This window comes from Glycine soja, chromosome 10 (genome assembly GCF_004193775.1).
Source record: "Glycine soja cultivar W05 chromosome 10, ASM419377v2, whole genome shotgun sequence".
NCBI lineage: Eukaryota > Viridiplantae > Streptophyta > Magnoliopsida > Fabales > Fabaceae > Glycine > Glycine soja.
The window spans coordinates 52,512,749-52,533,246 of NC_041011.1; the positions used below are offsets into that span (position 1 = coordinate 52,512,749).

General features: G+C 32.1%; 3 protein-coding genes across 4 annotated transcripts; 2 read left to right on the forward strand and 1 right to left on the reverse strand.

The window, feature by feature from the left end:
• Positions 1–1,237: 1,237 nt before the first annotated feature.
• Positions 1,238–6,773, forward strand: LOC114369826 (spliceosome-associated protein 130 A). The gene is made up of 4 exons (XM_028327082.1): positions 1,238–4,437; positions 4,819–5,310; positions 5,542–5,697; positions 6,283–6,773. The coding sequence occupies exons 1-3, from the start codon at positions 1,423–1,425 to the stop codon at positions 5,677–5,679; spliced, it is 3,645 nt and encodes a 1,214-aa protein (XP_028182883.1). The 5' UTR covers positions 1,238–1,422; the 3' UTR covers positions 5,680–5,697; positions 6,283–6,773.
• A 290-nt stretch (positions 6,774–7,063) lies between these two features.
• Positions 7,064–12,267, reverse strand: LOC114369828 (caffeoylshikimate esterase-like). Of its 2 annotated transcripts, XM_028327084.1 has the most exons (8): positions 12,001–12,267; positions 11,879–11,908; positions 11,353–11,382; positions 11,115–11,241; positions 10,860–11,006; positions 10,572–10,702; positions 8,088–8,225; positions 7,064–7,784 (listed from the first exon to the last, which is right to left on the reverse strand). In XM_028327084.1, exons 1-8 carry the CDS (start codon positions 12,001–12,003, stop codon positions 7,407–7,409), a joined length of 984 nt encoding a protein of 327 aa, XP_028182885.1. In that variant the 5' UTR covers positions 12,004–12,267; the 3' UTR covers positions 7,064–7,406. The 2 variants fall into 2 exon arrangements, with proteins under 2 accessions (XP_028182885.1, XP_028182884.1); XM_028327083.1 differs by lacking the exons at positions 11,879–11,908; positions 12,001–12,267 and adding an exon at positions 11,506–11,748.
• A 5,972-nt stretch (positions 12,268–18,239) lies between these two features.
• On the forward strand, positions 18,240–19,779 carry LOC114369284 (60S ribosomal protein L35-like). Its single transcript, XM_028326483.1, has 4 exons — positions 18,240–18,390; positions 18,484–18,619; positions 18,706–18,862; positions 19,490–19,779. Exons 1-4 carry the CDS (start codon positions 18,387–18,389, stop codon positions 19,562–19,564), a joined length of 372 nt encoding a protein of 123 aa, XP_028182284.1. The 5' UTR covers positions 18,240–18,386; the 3' UTR covers positions 19,565–19,779.
• The last annotated feature ends 719 nt before the right edge of the window (positions 19,780–20,498 follow it).

Consider the following 20,498-nt stretch of genomic DNA (forward strand, 5'->3'; position numbering starts at 1 on the left):
AATAGATTTTTTTTTTCTTTTTTCTCTTCCCAATTGTACCTATAAAATTGGAAATAAGTAAGTCGAATTTAGTTTGACTCAATTAAACTAAAGATGATTGTTTAAAGTTTTATTAAAGTTTGATGTGATTTTTTTTTCTAATTCAAACTTAATTTGATTTGATTTAATAAATGATATTTGTGTAATAAATTTTACAATCAAGAGAGAGAAGAAAAAGGAGAGGGGAGGAAGAAAAATTTGAAATATAACAAATTATTTGATAAAAAGATAAACACAAGATTATATGATATAAATTATTGTATATATATAAGTATCACATTATTTGATTTATACTCCCAAATAACTTTATTTAGATCAATGGTTTGTTGCTAAATTTAATCATATTACATATTTTATTTATTTATAAAAAAATGTACAATTAATCACTTGAATTTGATATAACACATCAAATTGGTTTATAAATCAAACAAGTTAAATATTTCAAGTTTAACTCTTTTTATTTAACTATCTCGGTCTTTACTCAAATTAAATTTAACAAATAATTTTAATTATTGAATTGAGTTTTAAAAAAATATACAATTAATTACTTGTTGTGTTTTGATATTTGGATTCATTCGGCCATTTCTCTTTCCATCTTGTCCATTTCTTTCTAATTCTTCTTTCTCTCTTCATCATTAACCCTTTTTTTTAAAAAAATTCTTCTGCTTTAATTAATTCGTCTTTTATGTTGTATAGGGTTGTGTACGGTGGAGAAAATGTAGTTTGTTAATCTTTAAGGATACAGCCGCTGAAATTTTTTCCTAACAGGGATTAAATTAGGATATTTTAATTTAACTTCATATAAATAATAAAGTTAAATAAATTTAGTTTAAACAATAAAACACACTAAATGATAAAACTTATTTATGGTGTATAATGTATGTACTTTTCAGTTTAGTATATTAATTTTTTATTTTAATATCTGACAATAGAATAATTTTATTAAATAGTGCGTGATTAACAGAAAGTAAAAAATAACTTTAATATTTCATAATTAACAGAGACAAAATTAAAATTTGTCCAATATAGAAAAATCTATATTTTATAAATTCTAAAATAATAAGGCAAATAAATTGAATGATACATCAGAATGTAAAATTAAAAATAAAAATTTAATAGGGACAAAAAGAAATAAGAAAATTTTAACAAGACTAAAAAAAAATACTTTGTCTTATTTAAGCCGAAATATTAGTGACATATAATTGAAGAGAAGGGAAACCCAAATCAAACGAAACCCCAGGTAGGGTTTTTAATTCCCGCTTTGCTCACTCACACTGATAACGAGTCGAGTGAGTCTCTCTTCAATTTTCACACCATCCGCGACTCTGTTCAATTGAAACCACAAAACCCTAACCTAAACCCTAACGAACCTACCGCACCGTCATGTATCTCTACAGTCTCACTCTGCAGCGTCCCACCGGCATCATCTGCGCCATCAACGGCAACTTCTCCGGCGGCAAGAGTCAGGAAATCGTGGTGGCCCGTGGCAAGGTCCTCGATCTCCTCCGCCCCGACGACAACGGCCGGATCCAAACCATCCTCTCCGTTGAAATCTTCGGCGCCATCCGCTCCCTCGCCCAGTTCCGCCTCATGGGTGCCCAGAAGGACTACATCGTCGTCGGCTCCGATTCCGGTCGCATCATCATCCTCGAATATAACAAGGAGAAGAACGTCTTCGACAAAATCCACCAAGAAACCTTCGGCAAATCCGGTTGCCGACGAATTGTCCCCGGCCAGTACCTCGCCATCGATCCCAAGGGTAGGGCCGTTATGATTGGCGCCTGCGAGAAGCAGAAACTTGTTTATGTTTTGAATAGAGACACCGCTGCTAGGTTAACCATTTCTTCCCCTTTAGAGGCTCATAAATCCCACACTTTAGTTTACTCAATTTGTGGCGTTGATTGTGGCTTTGAGAACCCTATTTTTGCTGCTATTGAATTGGATTACTCCGAGGCTGACCAGGATTCCACTGGCCAGGCTGCTTCTGAGGCTCAGAAGCATTTGACCTTTTATGAGCTTGATCTTGGCCTTAACCATGTCTCTAGGAAGTGGTCTGAGCAGGTTGATAATGGGGCGAATTTGCTTGTTACTGTTCCTGGAGGTGGTGATGGCCCCAGTGGTGTGCTTGTTTGTGCTGAGAATTTTGTTATTTATAAGAATCAGGGACATCCGGAGGTTAGGGCTGTGATTCCTCGGCGGGCCGACTTGCCGGCTGAGCGTGGCGTGCTTATTGTGTCGGCTGCTATGCATAAATTGAAGAACATGTTCTTCTTCCTCCTGCAGACGGAGTATGGGGATATTTTTAAGGTCACCTTGGAACACAATAATGATCGCGTCTCGGAGTTGAAGATTAAGTATTTTGATACGATTCCTGTTACAGCTTCAATGTGTGTGCTGAAGTCGGGGTTCTTGTTTGCAGCGTCGGAGTTTGGGAACCATGCTCTGTATCAGTTTAAGTCTATAGGGGATGATGATGATGTGGAGGCATCGTCTGCCACGTTGATGGAAACTGAGGAAGGTTTTCAGCCTGTGTTTTTCCAGCCCAGGAGGCTGAAGAACCTTGTTAGGATTGACCAGGTTGAGAGTTTGATGCCGATCATGGATATGAAGGTCAGTAATCTCTTTGAAGAGGAAACTCCTCAGATTTACACTCTCTGTGGGCGTGGTCCTCGATCCTCTTTGAGGATCCTGAGAACTGGTTTAGCAGTTAGTGAGATGGCTGTGTCCAAGCTTCCTGGTATACCTAGCGCTGTTTGGACAGTGAAGAAGAATGTTATTGATGAGTTTGATGCATACATTGTTGTGTCATTCACAAACGCTACACTTGTGCTGTCCATTGGTGAGACTGTTGAAGAAGTCAGTGACAGTGGGTTTCTTGACACTACTCCCTCCCTTGCTGTTTCTTTGATAGGAGATGATTCTCTCATGCAGGTTCACCCAAATGGTATTAGGCATATTAGGGAGGATGGCCGTATTAATGAATGGAGAACTCCTGGAAAGAGGAGTATTTCAAAAGTTGGATCAAATACACTTCAAGTGGTTATTGCACTCAGTGGAGGGGAGCTTATATATTTTGAAATGGATGTAACGGGTCAGTTGATGGAGGTGGAGAAGCATGAAATGTCTGGTGATGTTGCTTGTTTGGACATTGCTCCAGTACCTGAAGGCAGACAAAGATCTCGATTTCTTGCAGTTGGGTCATATGACAAGACCATCCGCATCTTATCACTTGATCCTGATGATTGTATGCAGGCTCTAAGTGTACAAAGCGTTTCTTCAGCTCCAGAGTCTCTTCTTTTTCTTGAAGTTCAAGCATCTGTTGGCGGTGAGGATGGTGCAGATCATCCTGCTAGCCTTTTCTTGAACGCAGGCTTACAGAATGGTGTCATGTTTAGAACTGTGGTGGATATGGTTACAGGTCAGCTTTCTGATTCTCGTTCCCGATTCTTAGGATTGAGAGCTCCAAAGCTGTTTCCTATTATTGTGAGAGGCAAGCGTGCTATGCTTTGCTTGTCAAGTCGACCTTGGCTTGGTTATATTCACCAAGGACATTTCCTTTTAACGCCCCTGTCATATGAAACCCTTGAATATGCTGCCTCATTTTCATCTGACCAATGTGTGGAAGGTGTAGTTGCTGTTGCTGGTGAGGCCTTGAGGATTTTTACCATTGAAAGATTAGGAGAGACATTTAATGAAACTGTAATTCCATTAAGGTACACACCAAGGAAATTTGTGCTGCAACCCAAACGAAAGCTTCTTGTGATGATCGAGAGTGATCAAGGAGCATTAACTGCGGAAGAGCGTGAAGCTGCAAGGAAAGAGTGTTTTGAGGCTGCTCAAGCTGGGGAAAATGGTACTGGAAGTGCAGACCAAATGGAGAATGGTGGCGACGATGAAGATAAAGATGATCCACTTTCGGATGAGCATTATGGTTATCCAAAAGCTGAATCTGATAAATGGGCTTCCTGCATCAGAGTTCTTGATCCAAGGACATCAAATACTACTTGTCTTTTGGAGCTTCAGGAGAATGAGGCTGCTTTCAGCATTTGCACCGTAAATTTCCACGATAAGGAATACGGAACTCTTTTAGCTGTTGGCACAGCGAAGGGACTGCAATTTTTGCCCAAAAGGACTGTAACTGCTGGATTTATTCATATTTATAGGTTCGTAGAGGATGGAAGATCTCTTGAACTTCTACACAAAACTCAAGTTGAAGGTGTTCCTCTTGCTCTATGTCAATTTCAAGGAAGATTACTTGCAGGGATAGGACCTGTGCTCAGGCTGTATGATTTGGGGAAAAAACGATTGTTAAGAAAATGTGAGAATAAGCTATTCCCTAACACAATCATCTCCATTCATGCGTATCGTGATCGGATTTATGTTGGTGACGTCCAAGAGGTATGTTTCTATTTTATATCTATACCTGTTGAATATCCAGGTATTTGAGTTGAGCATTCTGGCAATGACATTTTGTCATGACTTCTGATTTTTATTGGTAGCATTTGATTGATATCACAGTGGCTTCTCACTTTAATTTGTCTGTGTCCTGAAAATTTTCATGTTCTAATTTTACTGATTTGGTTTTTATTACAAAGATTCAGGGGATTGGAATTGTTCTTTTTCTTAAAGACTTGACTGATGCCTTTTTGTTGTCTGAATTTATATTAGTTTAATTTTGCAAATAGACAGCTTGCTTTTTTCTCCGATTCAATTTGCCGCTGCTCTACATGTGTTCTTTGAATAAATCTTTGCTAATTGTGTTCTTTCCCTTCTCTCCAGTCTTTCCATTATTGCAAGTATAGGCGTGATGAAAACCAACTTTACATATTTGCTGATGATTGCGTTCCAAGGTGGCTTACTGCATCATACCACATAGATTTTGACACCATGGCAGGTACAGACAAGTTTGGAAATATCTATTTTGTGCGGTTGCCACAGGATGTTTCAGATGAGATAGAAGAAGATCCTACTGGTGGGAGGATCAAGTGGGAGCAGGGAAAGCTGAATGGAGCTCCCAATAAGGTGGAAGAAATTGTACAGTTTCATGTTGGTGATGTGGTCACATGCTTGCAAAAGGCATCTCTTATACCAGGTGGTGGAGAGTGCATTGTATTTGGAACAGTTATGGGAAGTGTTGGGGCATTACATGCCTTTACTTCACGAGATGATGTTGATTTCTTTTCTCATTTGGAGATGCATATGAGGCAGGATCACCCACCTTTGTGTGGAAGAGACCACATGGCATATAGATCTGCCTATTTTCCTGTTAAGGTATACCTAATCAATGTTATGTTTGTTCTTTCTATTCTGTTATTGGAAAGCATTATTTGCTATCTGTATGATAAGAGCATCCTCCCTGTTATATTTTCATTTCTGTTTTCTGACAAGTGCCTTTTATCTTCTGTCTCTGATAAAATAACCTGGACATTTTTGTTTATTGTGTTTTTTTAGCCATAGCATTAAATTTTGATCATTTTCTAAGAGTCCTGCATTATTTTGTAGGATGTTATTGATGGGGATCTATGTGAGCAATACCCAACATTGCCAATGGATTTGCAGAGAAAAATTGCTGATGAATTGGACAGAACCCCTGGAGAGATACTGAAAAAACTTGAGGAAGTGCGAAATAAGATTATTTAAGAAATGGTAGCCTGAGAGGTATGATTCCCTATTTCTGTTTTTTTTATTTTTTATTTGGGCCTGATTGTTTATTCTACTGTTGTCATTGTAGGACTACAAGCAATACTTGAGATGTAATTTTATGTCTAGAAGAACTTCATTAACTAATATTACATACCAACAGGCAACAGATGATATATGCATAAATAAGGGGAAGGGGAAAATTCTTCGCTTGTCTAAAATTATATGGTCTGATATTTTCAAAGCAGTTGCAAAACATGGTATAAATAAAATGGGTGGTTTACCCTTTTCTCCACTTTAGAGTGGATCTGGAATTCTAGGGTAGCTAAGGAGAAATAGAAACCCACACTTAGTAGTTAGTTGATAAGAGGGAAGAAGATAGAGGACAGCACATAATTTGTTCCTTAGATTAAAATATATGTTGCAGCAATGCCATCACTGTTCCACTTAAACTAGTCATCTGTTGTTATGTAGGTCACGAGATGATGACAAATTGACAATGATAGTAAATAATTAATCTTGAATAAATTTGTAGTTGCTTTACTGTGTTATTGGGAATTTTGATTTGATGAATGTTTTAGTGTGTTTTGGTGTTGCGTGCAGGTCATAGTGGAAATGTGTTTTTTCTGGTAGGCCATTTGCCCGCAGTTAGGTCACTACTAACAAAGTGAAGCCAACTTGCGTATCTCTCATTCATACGGGAACGGTGATTTCTTGTCCTATTTAATTCAAGCGGGGAGAAGGACCATACGGTCGGTGACTTTGTACTCTAGTGAAGTGAGACCCATAAGCCCCAGTTGGCAATTTATGTTGTAATTACTATTTAGTTGCAATTAGCTGTAATCACCCTTTTTCTTGTACTCAATGAGATGTTTGATTTAACTTGATTTGAAATTTATAGTCTAGAATATCACCGTTTTACCATTTCAACGAAAAGTAGGTTCTAGTTCTACTGAGTTATAATAGAGCAGTTTTTCAAAATTTAACACATGTATTGTACCTATCAAAATACATCCGCATTATGCATGAAAGCGTTGTTTGAGGACAAATATTTATTTTATTGTTATGCAAATGTAGTGTTAACCGATTGATTATTGGGGTTTTGGTATTGAAATGAATCTCGAAGCAGACTTTCCTTTTCTGATTAGCTAGTTCTTACGGGTCACACTTTTTTTTTTTTTTTTAATTTTCATTTTGTTTAAGATCTGCAAAAGTAACTGAAAGGTGCAAGCAAGTCTTGTAATGATTTCTTGCTGATAAGGGTTACGAAAAATTCTTGCTGATAAAGGTGAGTTCTCGAAGTGACGACTCAAGCATTGGATGTACGACCATAAATTATCTGTAAAAATTATTGTATGGCCTTTATTTTGATGATGGTCAATCCTTTTGTAAATCACAGTCGAATTTTTTTTCTTATAAATAAAATAAGTTGGCTGTTTTGCAGCAATTCTTCTATTACAACATATTAGGTGTAATTACAAGTCAAATAAGGAATTGAGCCAATAATATAACCAAACCAGGTGTTCCTTTATAAATTAAATTCATCTGTACACGGGCATAGAAAAAAATACATAAAAATTATTTGTTCAGAACTTGGAGAGTAGACCAAATTGAGTTTCGGGATATACACGAGACGAGATTATATTATAACAATTCTTCTCACCTTAGCAGTCGATGTCGTGCACACTTGTTTTCCAAAGACCTCCAAGAAAGACAAATTTCTTTGGCTAGAGATCAGACTTGAACAAATGTTCGTGTTCTTCTTTTAGCTCTCTCTCCAATCGTGTATTTCCATAGCGAGATTTCTGGTCTATCCAACCAATAATATCGGAGAATACAATCTGCAAATTTTGTGGTGGCTCTCCATACAATAGACCGTGCCACATTTCTGGATACGACTTTAGTGTCTTATCTGAGCTTGCCGCCTCATCATATAGTTGTTTGCTAACTGCTTTATCAGTCACTTGATCTTCCTCACCATGTAAAACTATAAAAGGAAGTGAAACCTCATGCAGACTTTGCTCAATTTCTGTACTGACCCTCAGAAGTTCGTAGGCTGTTCTCAAACGAGGATTTCCTTTGTAGCAATACCGGTTGGCTCTAATCTGCACTACCACATTTGTTAGTTACTTAAATATCTTCTCTGTGCTATACTAATATACATATTTTAATGATCAATTCTTTCAAATAGTTGATAGTTAAATAATATGACATTTGTCATTAGGAGTTACCCTTTACTCGACTAAGGAAATTACTTCGCATTCTTTTTTTTTTATTATAGGAATCGAAATAAACAAGTATACTTAAACTTGAACAAATAAATGTAACTACATATGTCTCCACGTGTATTTCAAAGTGATCCAGAATTAGCTATTATTAGTTTGTGGAATTAAAATCTGCTCAAATACCTCTTCTCTGACTTTAGGCACTTTAAAGGCGAGATCAATGATATCTGGGGTCGGAACTATTCTCCACGAGGGAAAAACTCTGCTAAGTGCACTCAATACACTAATCACCATTGTGTTGGGTTTCATTTCTTCTGCAATCTGCATAACATTTACAAATACTTTAATTACAAATTATTATGTATAACAATATGCTAATGGTCTTGAAAACCAATCAAAACATTATTTTTAATTGATTAACAGTATATAAACTTTTATACTGAGGATACATGTCATTCAACTATAAAATAAACATTAAGAATAATTATTCATTAAATTTAGGTAAAAGAGGGGAAAAAAATCATTCACTGTGGCAGTTGTATGGACACAATTAAATAAATTCAGCATTGACAAAAAGTAATATAAAATGAGTTTAGAGGACGCAAGTATTCTTGATTGAGAGAGATTTTTTCTAAATGTGGGTGTATTTTCAAAGTAAAAGTGCCTTAAGTAGTAATCATTTTTATAAAAAATAAATAAATTTTAAAGTTTATTATTTGTAAGGCTTGATGTTTTTATACCCATCAATTTTTATTTTTATTTTTGTAATTTTTTACGTCATTATGTTGACTCTGTTAAGTGGTTCTTAATAGAGAATGTAAAACCAAATAAAAAATACAAAATAAAAAAAAATACAGGAACCAAAAGCTAAATTTTTTTATTAGAAACGAAATGTAAAATTAAAAAAAAGGAATAATATATATATATATATATATATATAAGTTTGCTTATAATTATATTTTATTTAAATTAAAATAACTTCTAATTATTTTTTTCAAATTATATAGTTTATGTTTAAAAAAAATATTCTTTTTTAACATATTTTTCATTATTGATTGAAATTTATGGAAAATCACATTTTTAATGAATGGGTATAACTTTTTATTTAAAGACTCTGTATTCTGATTTTGTAGTTTTCATGAAATTTAATGAATAAAAAATTATGTGTTAAAATTGATAAGCCACTTTGCTTTAGAGATAAGTCACTTTCAGGCCATGGCATTCTACATGTGACTATTATAACGGTTTAACTTTAGAAAATTCAACACCTAAATGGTCAGACGCCTTCCATGTCAAACGGATCCACTGATTTTTTTATGCACTGAATTATTTTGCTTTAACGAATCAACCAAGATATAATATATAAAAACAGCTCTACTTCATATATAAGCATGACGTAAGATTACGGTTTAAGAATAATTTCTAATATATATTTTTATATTGTCTAATAATTAAGTAAACAACTTTAAAATATTCAGTTATCAAAAGTTAAAACAAAAACTATATCATATATTTCTTGAGATAATTTTACGGTTCTATATTAATTATAGAGAAAAAGTAATGATTGTTGATAATAAAATATTCATGCACTCAATTCAATAAAAAAAAGGATTTTGATGCCTCATCTAGATAGAGTAATACACAACATAAGCACTTCATAAATCGTGACCCACGATAGTTTTCTTCATAAATCGTGATTGTCTCGCCAATAATTCTGTAAAACAAAAGGGTTTTGATGCCTATATTTTTTTATCTTTCTGTATCTCTTACGTGATTGAGTCGCAAACAATCAATATAGAATATCTCCTGATTACTTAAAAAAACATTGTGATGTAAGATAAACTTGAATATGTGTTTAAATTTAGCCAATTTTGAAGCAGTAAATGCAGTTGCAGATATGTACGTATATGACACGTTTGATTATGGTATTGCCAACTAAACCACAGCTTCATATGCCATTAGAAAAAGATTATCAACAATCACCGATAATTTATAAAAATATAAATTATGATTTGTTTCTTTTTTTAAAAAGATATATGCAGTTTAAAATAGACACGTTAGATTGTTAATAATATTATCACAAGATGGAAATAGACATTTTTAGATAACATGTTCAAAGACATGAATTTTATTGTTTGGGGGGAAGATAAAGACATGGATATAGAAGATGTGCACATGCCGAAGAAGAAAGAATATATTCTCTGAAACCATGTCAAAGAGATAAATAAAAAGAAAAGGAAAAAAAAACTACACGTCAATAATATCTACTTCATTTTCTCCAAACAAAAACATCTACTTAATTTGATTGGATCCAATTTTCTGGTACTGTGCATCACGGAACGCACCAATGATCAAACGTGTCTAGCTCACACCTTGAATGGCCCAATAGAAGAAAAAAAACGCGCCCAAAAAGGAGAAATAGAAAAGAGTGACGATGCAAGACTTTGATTTTCTTATGTAAAAAATATTTTAATAACTATGCAAAAATAAATCATGCTGTTAACCCGTCAAAAAATAAAATAAAAAACATACTATATATAAGTTTGTGATTGAATAATTATATTAAATTGTTTTTATAATCATTTATGATTGATTATGAAGAGTGCGTAACGTATGAAGCACGTGTGTTAATTTTTGTAGAAAGTAAAGTAGAGAAAGGAATGGAACCTTGCACATGGGTGCGACCAAAATTGCCCCATCCCAGTATTCTGGCTTTTTCCTATGCAAAAGTAAAGCCACAGCTCCTCCCATGGATTCCCCCATCAAGTACCTCATCTTTTTCTTGTTCTCTGCTTTTTCTGCAATTTTAATTATTGACAAATTCATCAAAATAATTTATCATATCAAACACTCACCAATAGACAAATAGGCAACGTCATGGGTTGGAAAATGTGTCCTTAGTGGCAAGCAACAAATTGAAATAAAATAGAGAGAGAAAGAAAAGAAGATGCTGACCACAAATTCTAGTGAAATGTTGGGAGCAATCGTCGATGACAAAATCAAAATTCATAACAAGGCCAGGAACCCCTTCTGATTTTCCATGCCCTTCATAATCAATCCCATACACTGCAAAACCCGCTTTTGCGAGCCTTGTTCCTGTGCCTGTTTCAATATTTCATATTCATATCACTTATCATCACAGTGAAAAATCTATTATATGCAATAATTTAATTAATTAACTACTTTTCAAAAGGTTAATTAATTAACTACTTTTCATTGTGATGCTGCATTCCATGGCGTAGCCATGGCACAGGAAGATTAACGCTTTTGGACTTCCATTCGCCGGAAGCCATCGGCATGCAAAAAGCTTCAAGCCTCGAGAATTCTGTACGTATTCCTTCAAAATTGTAGAAAATACGATGATTAATATATATTATAACCAAGTTAAGATTTTATTAGTTTTTCTTTACCCTTTGAATTAAGATAAGATATTGATGTTAATTGTTACCTCATCATATTTGATCTCAGCTTCACTCGCCTGCACACCATAACACAAAGAAAAACCAAAACAAAATTAATCACGAATCAAGATATATGATATTTATATTTATAGATAGATACACAGAGAGAGAGAGAGAGAGAGAGAGAGAGAGACAGAGACCATGAAGACTTGTTAAGGTTGAACTCCGAAGTTTGTTTCGGATGGGAGTATTTTTCTTATGAGAGGAGAGATGAGAAAAACAGAGTTGTTTGAAGAGTGAAGTGTGAGAGAGATTTTATTGCATGAAAAATATAGGAAATGAAAACACACAGAGAAAGGCGTGTGTGATTCAATTCAATCAAACAACATTTCTACCTCTAGGCTGGTCCACTCACAAGTTCTTCTAGTCACATTGTTCACGTATTTTGATAATTAATACTTAGTTAAAAGTTAACACATACTAATTATCATAATTATATACCAATATTTTTATTTTCTTTTCTTTTCCTTTGAATTTGATTGAATAAGATAAGATATTGATGTTAGTTGTTACCTCTTCATATTCGAACTCAGCTTCAGTCGCCTGCACAGGGAAAAGCAAAAGAAAATTAATTACAAATTAGGATGTGATAATGATAATCATAAATATATAGATACATAGAGAAAGAGAGAGACCATGTAGAAGGGTGTATTTTGTGTTGAGAAGGATGAGAAAGGGAGAGGAAAAACAGAGTGTGAAAGGTGGGAGAGAGAGATATTAGAAAATGAAAACACTTTAAGAGTGGGGATAAGGATGGCATTAGCTTCTCTTAATTTATATACTAGCGAGCCAGCGAGAGCCAGAGAGAGAGAGAGAGATTCAATGAAGCAACGTTTCTCCCTCCCTCTAGGCTTGGTCCACTCACGAATGCTTCTAAGATTGTTGACGTATTGATAATTAATATTCAGTTAATATATAACAATTACCATAATTGTTTTTGTTGATTATCGAGTTGGAAGAGAAGTACGTGTTAGGAATTGGTTTAATTTTTAATTCACAATTCATAGAAGATTTGGTAAACCCAAAGAAAAGTGGTTGAATGGATGAATAGAACAGGCAAAGAAGGTTGCATAGATTATATATTGTTGATCGACGTGCCTTTTTCTTGACTTGAATCTTGGCATGAGCTCAGGTTTTTGCGTATTGACAATCACAAGCAACTTGCCATTAGTTTATTCAACTTTTGTTCGCGGGGGCGTTTCTTTTGACTCCTCTGTGGCTACTATCAATTAAACACCCTCTAGAGAGTGGACTTTGAGACACCACTGATTAAAGACTTTATCAATTTAATTTTTTTTGCAATATACTTAAAATAATTTTGAAGGATCCGGATTGAATGAGAGTGGACTTTATAATTTTGAAAGAGTTTACCAAATAATTTTGAAATTTTGTTACTTTATTTTTAAAATATACTTATATTGCTATTCAGTTATGAGTTGAATTAATATATGCGACACTTTTTTTTAATTTTTATAATAACTATAATGAAAAACCAAAAAAGAAAATTTACAGGAATAAAAATGAAAAAAGTCATAAACTGTAAGGATGTAAAATGTATTTGAATCTATTTTTTTATACCAACATTACATAAAAATTAAACTCTTTTTTGTGTAAGAATAAATAACTATAATATTAATTATCATATTTTTAATTTTATTGTTAATCTATTTTTAAAATAATTTTATATATTTATCATAAATAAGATAGTATCATAATAATAAAAATAAAAAATATTTTTATTATAAATGTATACTATATTAATTCGTTACCTGATTCATATTTTTCCTTTTAAGTTATTTCCCTTTTTGGGTTCTGTTTTAACTTTTAATAGTTAGACTTTTAAAAAAATAATAAATGTTATTTTAAAAATTAAACACAAATAAATTTAATGTAAAAAAATAATTTTATATAATAATATATCAAAAATTTAATTCTAAATTATAATATGTACCAAAAACAGCTCTATATTGCAGTTAAATATTTAAATTATACTTCTTAATTTATATGTTGTCTTTTTAAGAGGACAAATAAAAGGAAAAGAATAAAATAAAATTCAAATTGTTCCTTTTTTAGGTTCATTTTAAACTTAAAAGTTAAAGCCGTGTATGAGAAGGATAAGAACGAGGAAAAGGTAAAGGGTAAGGGGCGTAGAGAAAAAAAAAATATCTTGTTGAGGTGTTCCGATAAGAATAGATTTAAAACGACTACTGAAAAAGTGAGAACTTTTTTTTTAAGACATCCGAAAAAGTGAGAACTATTCTCATTTGTTCCCGTTTGTTTTGACATTAATTCCAATCAGTTTTACAGATGAAAACATTGGTCACTACCATAGTACCACCAACTAACCAACCAGGTGTTGATGTTAAAAAATAAAAGTATACACTCTTTAACTAAAAAATAATTAACATTTTTCACTACCGAGTATTGGATTAATTAGAATTAAAAACACCACACCATTCCTTTAAATTTTTGTTCCACCGAAAAAAGATTATTTCTTGAAGTAACCCATAGCCATGCATTAATTAAAATGGTTCATGTTCCGTTCACACTAAACATTTTTTTTTTTGAAGCTCGTTCACACTAGACATGTACATCACAGTCACGGTTTGCAATGAAGTAATGAACGTTCTCACGTTGCAATTATAAAAAAAGAAACCGGCAGCCATGTTAAATGTGTAAATAACTTTTTTATGCATTTAACACTTGCTGTACAGATACGATGATCACTTTTTATAAAAAAAAGAAAAATACGCGGATCAATTATTATTATTATTATTTGTACAATTTTTGTATTCATATACGCGTATCAGTTTTTATGAAGCTGAGTCAATTTTTTTAAAACAAATAGTTTTAAAATTAATTTGATTTTAAGTGTTTTCTATAAAGATTTTAAGTTATTAACAAACAAATCCTTAAATTGCAATATATTAAGAATGTATTTTGATATGTAGTAATTTAATCAAACACTTATGCAATAAAAAATTATCACGTATAAATCAACTTTGACAATTTTTTTTCTGCCAAATTTATTAAAATAAATAAATAAGTCATAAACAATTCTTAAATGAAAATATTTTTTTAAAGGTTCAATATTCTCTTCTTCATAAGAAGTAAGAACTTATCAATACATGTACATTGAGAGAAGTATTTGGTGGGTATATATTTATACAAAAGTAAAATTAACTAATGAGAAATTGTATATTGTGACAAACTATCAAGTGTCATGCAATAAAAGAAAATGTTATATAATATAATTTTATTGATTTTTACAATAATTATTTTAAAAATATTTTTAACATATTTGTAATTATTTGGTAATTGGTAATTAGTTGGCAATTAGTGTATAGAAATTAAATTTTAAATAAATGTAAATGATTAAGGTCAAAATATAAAAGAGATAGAAAAAATGTGACACAAAATAATAAAGGTAGATTTCTTTTAATCTCATACCTAATTAAAGCGTATAATACTAATAAAAAAAAAAGTAGAACCATTAGTAGTTGACTAAAAAAATATTTATTTAACTGTTTGATAAATAATTTTTTATTAGTTTCTAATGTTTTTAAAACCTTATTTGAAGTAACATTTTTACTTCTAATTTCAAATTTTTATATTTAATATATTTGTCCATTTTCTTGATTATCATTTTTAAACAAATCATCATTTTATTTTTTCTATCATTTTATACTTTTAAGTTACTTCAAGAGTTAATTTTACTCAGGATTTACAATTTCATAAACTAGTTTTATGCTAGTTTTCTTTGGCAAACATTTTAGCTAATTTTTAACTTTTTTTACTAGCTGAAAGATTTATTTGATTGTTCGATAAACAATTTTTTTAGTAATTCCTTAGTAGCTTTTAGCGGTTATTGAAATATTACTTCAAATAATATTTTTTAAAACACTAACTTATAATGTTTTTATATTTTTTATCTTTAATATATTTTTCAAATTTTCTACCTATCCTTTTTAAATAAATTATAATTTTATTATTTCACGGTCATTTTACACTTTTCAGTTACTTTCGATGGTTAATTTTTATCAAATACTTATAATTTAAAAATAAGTTAATTTTTTAGTTTTTAATATAATTTTTAGATAATTTTATTAAATATAGCCTAAGCCACAAATCTCACAGCACTAAATCAAAGTGCACAAAAAAATTAATGTGTGCATAAAGTGGTAAAAAAATCAACAAAAAAATTATATAATGTTGACTTGAGTTTTTTTTGCCATAAAATAAATTACACACTATTTCATAGTGAGGATTCGCAATACATGTGATGGTTATAATTGACCACACTGAGACTGAGAATGAGTGATAAACAGTTAAAATATGTACAGTTTTCCTTGTAAGGGACGGCAGCATTGACCAAAGACATTGTTGTTGTCTATCAATGTGTCTTTATCTTTGAATTTGAATGGCTGAGTAAGTAGCCAGGCACGGATGATTCATATATGTCATGCTGCTTTTGCAATTTGCGTGACTACTTGTTCCATCTTCTTTGGACTGTTCTTTTTACAGCTTAGAACCACCACATGTATGATATCATTGTCATCAACTTTCACCATCTAATATAATCTCATAATGGGGGCAAGAGAGAAAAGTCACAATTTGCAATGAGGACAAATTTTGGAAAATGGAAATGTCAGGGATAATATCCTAAATAGTATTAGTCTTTTAATTACATCACCACACAAACGAAATTTCGTGTATATATATCTAAAAAAATGACAATAGAGTTTTAGTTATATCACGGCACAAATGACAATTTATGCTTATTTTAAGTGAAATTACATTATGCTGGTTCAAGTGAAATTATGCTTTATGGTTGCATCTTTTGAGCAAGGCTCCATTTGGATTTTTTGAATGAAATAAATATAGGTATAGTGAGAAATCTCATTAAAAACAGTTAGTAAAGATTAATTATTGATGAAGTTATTTAACACACTCATGATAAAAATATACATTTGAAAAAGTTAGATCGAGTTTAGGTTTCCGGTCTTCTAATAGTTCCTTTGGTTTGCAGTTTGAAAATATCTCAAACGAAAAGTTACAAATTATTATTTCTTATTTTTGTGCTTTGAAATGTGAGAATGCGAACCGGTTTTCAAACCCAGCTTGTAGTACTTTATATTTTAGTTACCCTCCAATTACAACACCACACAATGCAAAATATGATCCAGTTTCCTCTCACAGCCAATAAAAACATTTGAGTCAGATTTAGAAGACACATAAAAATCCCAAAAATTAAAATATATGATATGATGCCGATTCGTGTTCCTCGAAGCCGTCGAGTTCGTTCTGTAGCTACTGTACTCTTCCTTCTATCCATAAATCACACTGTCACAGTAAAAAAAAGAAAACACATGCTACTTGTAAGATATCTGCTTTTTTTTTATTCAAACTTATTTCATAGTTATTAATTTGAGATTTTTTTAAAATTATTTCTTCTAAAATAAATATTAACCAACCCGTATTAAATGTTGCCATGTACTTCTTGCATTCATTTTAAAATTAAGAAAAATTCTAAACAGATTTTTCTTTAAAAATCAGTTTTAAACAAATTTGATTATTTTTTCTTAATTATTCAAAGTACTATTTCCACGTTATTCATTGTTTTGTAAAAATATCAAAATACAATAAATTGAAAAATCTTAACTATTATATTTATAATGTTTTAAAGTACCAGGTAAATTTTATTTATTAAAAAGGAAAGATATTTTGAGCACGAGGAATTATTATGCAATATACTATTGTCATTATGTTCCTCTCTCAAATGTCTATGCATACAACTCAATATGTGACATGTCAAACAAAATCCAAGGAACTGAAACCCATAAAAACAAGGGAAAGAGATCATCACATTTGGTTGACTTTTATTTCAAGCCTGCTTCCTATTTGATTTTATTATTAGTTTACTTTTATTTTTTGACTGAATTATTAGTTTACTTTTCCCAGCCTTAAGCCTTAACTATTCATAGGAAAAAAAAAACTGTATGTTTAGAAACAGGTTAATGACACCTAAAAAAAAAGAAGTTTAATGGATCTCAATTTGATTGTTATTTCATGAGCCCCATAATAATGGCCTTCATCAATATCAATTCTAAATCCAAGCAAAATATATATGTATTATTGTTCCTATGAAACCATTTGTATCCGTGTGTATTAGGAATTTAGGATCCGGATTCACGCATCTCTCCATTCAAAAAGTAAAAATAAAATAATTGTATCATTTTTTCTGATTTTTCTTAAATTGGTTAAATGTTAACTAATCATGTATTTCATTATAATTTGATGATTTGGAGTATGGTTTCCTATTTGATACATTTAAATTTCATATTCGAGTTGCAATTAAATCAATTTAATATGTTTGTTATGTAAAACAATTTACACTTTTAATCAATAAAAAATAATTGTCAATATAAAGATTATAGAAGTCGTTGTAAAAGTAAAAAAAGAGAACATTGGGTTGAATGATATTTTTTTATTAGGAAAAGTTTAAGTGAGTTGAGTTTGAGAGTCTCATTAAGTAAAACCATACATCAAAATTCAAAGAGTGATTACAAAAGTATTTATAAATTATTCATCAACAATGTCCTCACATTGACAGCTGGAATTGAACTCACGTCCTTAACAACCTTTGTTGGTTTTGATTAAATGATACTGTAAAGTTGTTTCAAACTATTAGTACATAACCTATTTTTTCAATGAAAAAAGTATTAAAAAAAAAACGAAATAAGATGAGTATAAATAAAAAGAGAGGATACAAAAATGAATTCCCTTGGCAATTTGAAGTCGGCCCGAATTACTTGAAGTGGGCCTTTTCCCTAAGGTGATTTCCTAAATCCAACCCAAGGAAAAAAAAACCTAGGCGCTGTTCAAACCTGGCCGAACCCGAAACATCACTCTATATAAATAAAAAAAACCTAAAACAGAGGTTCGTCCCTCTTACTAACACTAGGGTTTACAGAGAAGCGAAGAGGCGCAGCTGTAGCAGTAACTCGTGGAATTGCTAGCAATGGGTAATTTCCCGAACCATTATTATTGTTTCTGTGTTCGTTGGTTCGTTTTTGGTTTGGATTGGTTGTTTGATTGTTTGTGTTTGTGTTGTGCAGCGAGGATCAAGGTTTACGAGCTGAGGCAGAAGACGAAGGCTGATCTGTTGAATCAGCTGAAGGACCTCAAGGCCGAGCTTGCCTTGCTTCGTGTTGCTAAGGTCACCGGCGGTGCACCTAACAAGCTCTCTAAGATGTAATAATCTTAATCTAATAATTCCTCGTTTCTCTTTTGCCTTTGAGGTTTGTGTTTATGTGTTATTTTGAAATTGGGGTTTGCAGCAAGGTGGTGAGGTTGAACATTGCCCAGGTTTTGACGGTGATTTCTCAGAAGCAGAAGGCCGCGTTGAGGGATGCCTACAAGAACAAGAAGTACTTGCCTCTCGATCTCCGCCCTAAGAAGACCAGGGCTATTCGCAGGAGGCTTACTAAGCACCAGGTTTATATGTGCTACCCTTCTTGTTATTCCTTTTAAATATATGTTTTTCATTCATTTTATCATTATTTTCATTGCTGTTATTCCTCTTTATTTTAGTGTAATGCCTTGAATGTGTGATCTTTTGCTGCTCCAGACCAACTTCTATTGGTTTTTTAAGTTATCTATTATGCTAGTACCGTTTTCTATGCTTGTGTTTGTGTTTTAAGTTATGCTTATTTCTTGTTCAAATTCCAATTTAATATCCCCGAGTGCCCTTTTCCCCTGTTTGGTTAGAGGGGAGGGGGTGGGATGGGACTAAAATACCTTCCATCTAATATTTCGTGGGGTTTGTTTTGCATCCTTCCCCTCATTTGACGCAAATAGTAATTATTATGTACCTTGGCAGTTTCTAAATACTAATTTCATTGCAATTATACCCCTAGTCTTGTTCCAGGAATACCATTTAGTTTACCTGGACATGTTTGAATGACCTTAGTTAATATTGTCTTTTCTTTGTTAAATTCAATACGATCTTCATAAACTTGTCTTCCATTTAGATTGGTATGATTGTAGGATGCCTTACTCTTTTGTAATTGTTTTGCTTCTATATTTGTTGCTCATGAGATTTTTCATTTCTTGTTCATGCAGGCATCATTGAAGACAGAGAGGGAGAAGAAGAAAGAGTTATATTTCCCACTGAGGAAATATGCTATCAAGGTGTAACTTTAGAGCAATCTTATCTGTTAATTGGACATTTACCTCCTTTATACTCGCCAAGTTTTGATAAATCTCGTTTTGTAGTTTCATGTTGGAGTTATTGCTTATTGGCTGTGTTAAATTTCATGTCTTTTATATACCTGGGGTTTCTTGAAGCTACCAGGATTTATTTATGGGTATCGTTAGTTTCCGTTCAATATTGATGAATGCGTTACATTTTTGCCATTTGTTTTTTTTATCAACATTTCCATCTGCATATATTTTGGTACAATGTCTCCACATGTGTCCTTTTACAATACTAACAAATCGTGCCGTACCAGGCAGCTTCATATACTTATTTTCAGGAATCTTTATTCGGTTAATTGAAGCAAAAATGGCGTTCGAAGTAGGAAGTCTCCTTTTCCTATTTTTCTTTAATACGCCTATTCTCTTTAGTATTTACTGTCTACGAGTCTGTTGATGATTAACTAACGCAATAGTTCAGGTAAATGACGTCAACTAATGATATTCAACTTTTATGCCTTTTATATGCGTTAATGTGCAACAATCTACAATTTAATGACTTGTACGGTTGATTTTAACAAAATTCTTTCTTGATGGTGAAGAGAAAACTGTCAGATGTCAATATAGCCAAAGTTTGTTTCTTTTTCAAAGAGTTATTGAATTTTTTTTGTCAAAAGGAATTGTAACCTTAGTAAAGAGAAAAAGAAACAATGAAACAGGAAGTTTCATCTTATTTAAAACATTTTTGCACAATTCGTAGTGGTGAAAATGAGCTAATGTCTAAGCCTGACTTGATTACCCAAGTTTTTAAAATAATTTGATCATTTTAAGAGCTTGACCTGACTTGAAATTAATTGAAAATGTTTGAGGTATAGTTTATTAAACAAAGTTGGCACGTGACTTTTGGTCTTTAACATTTTAATTTTATTTTTGTACA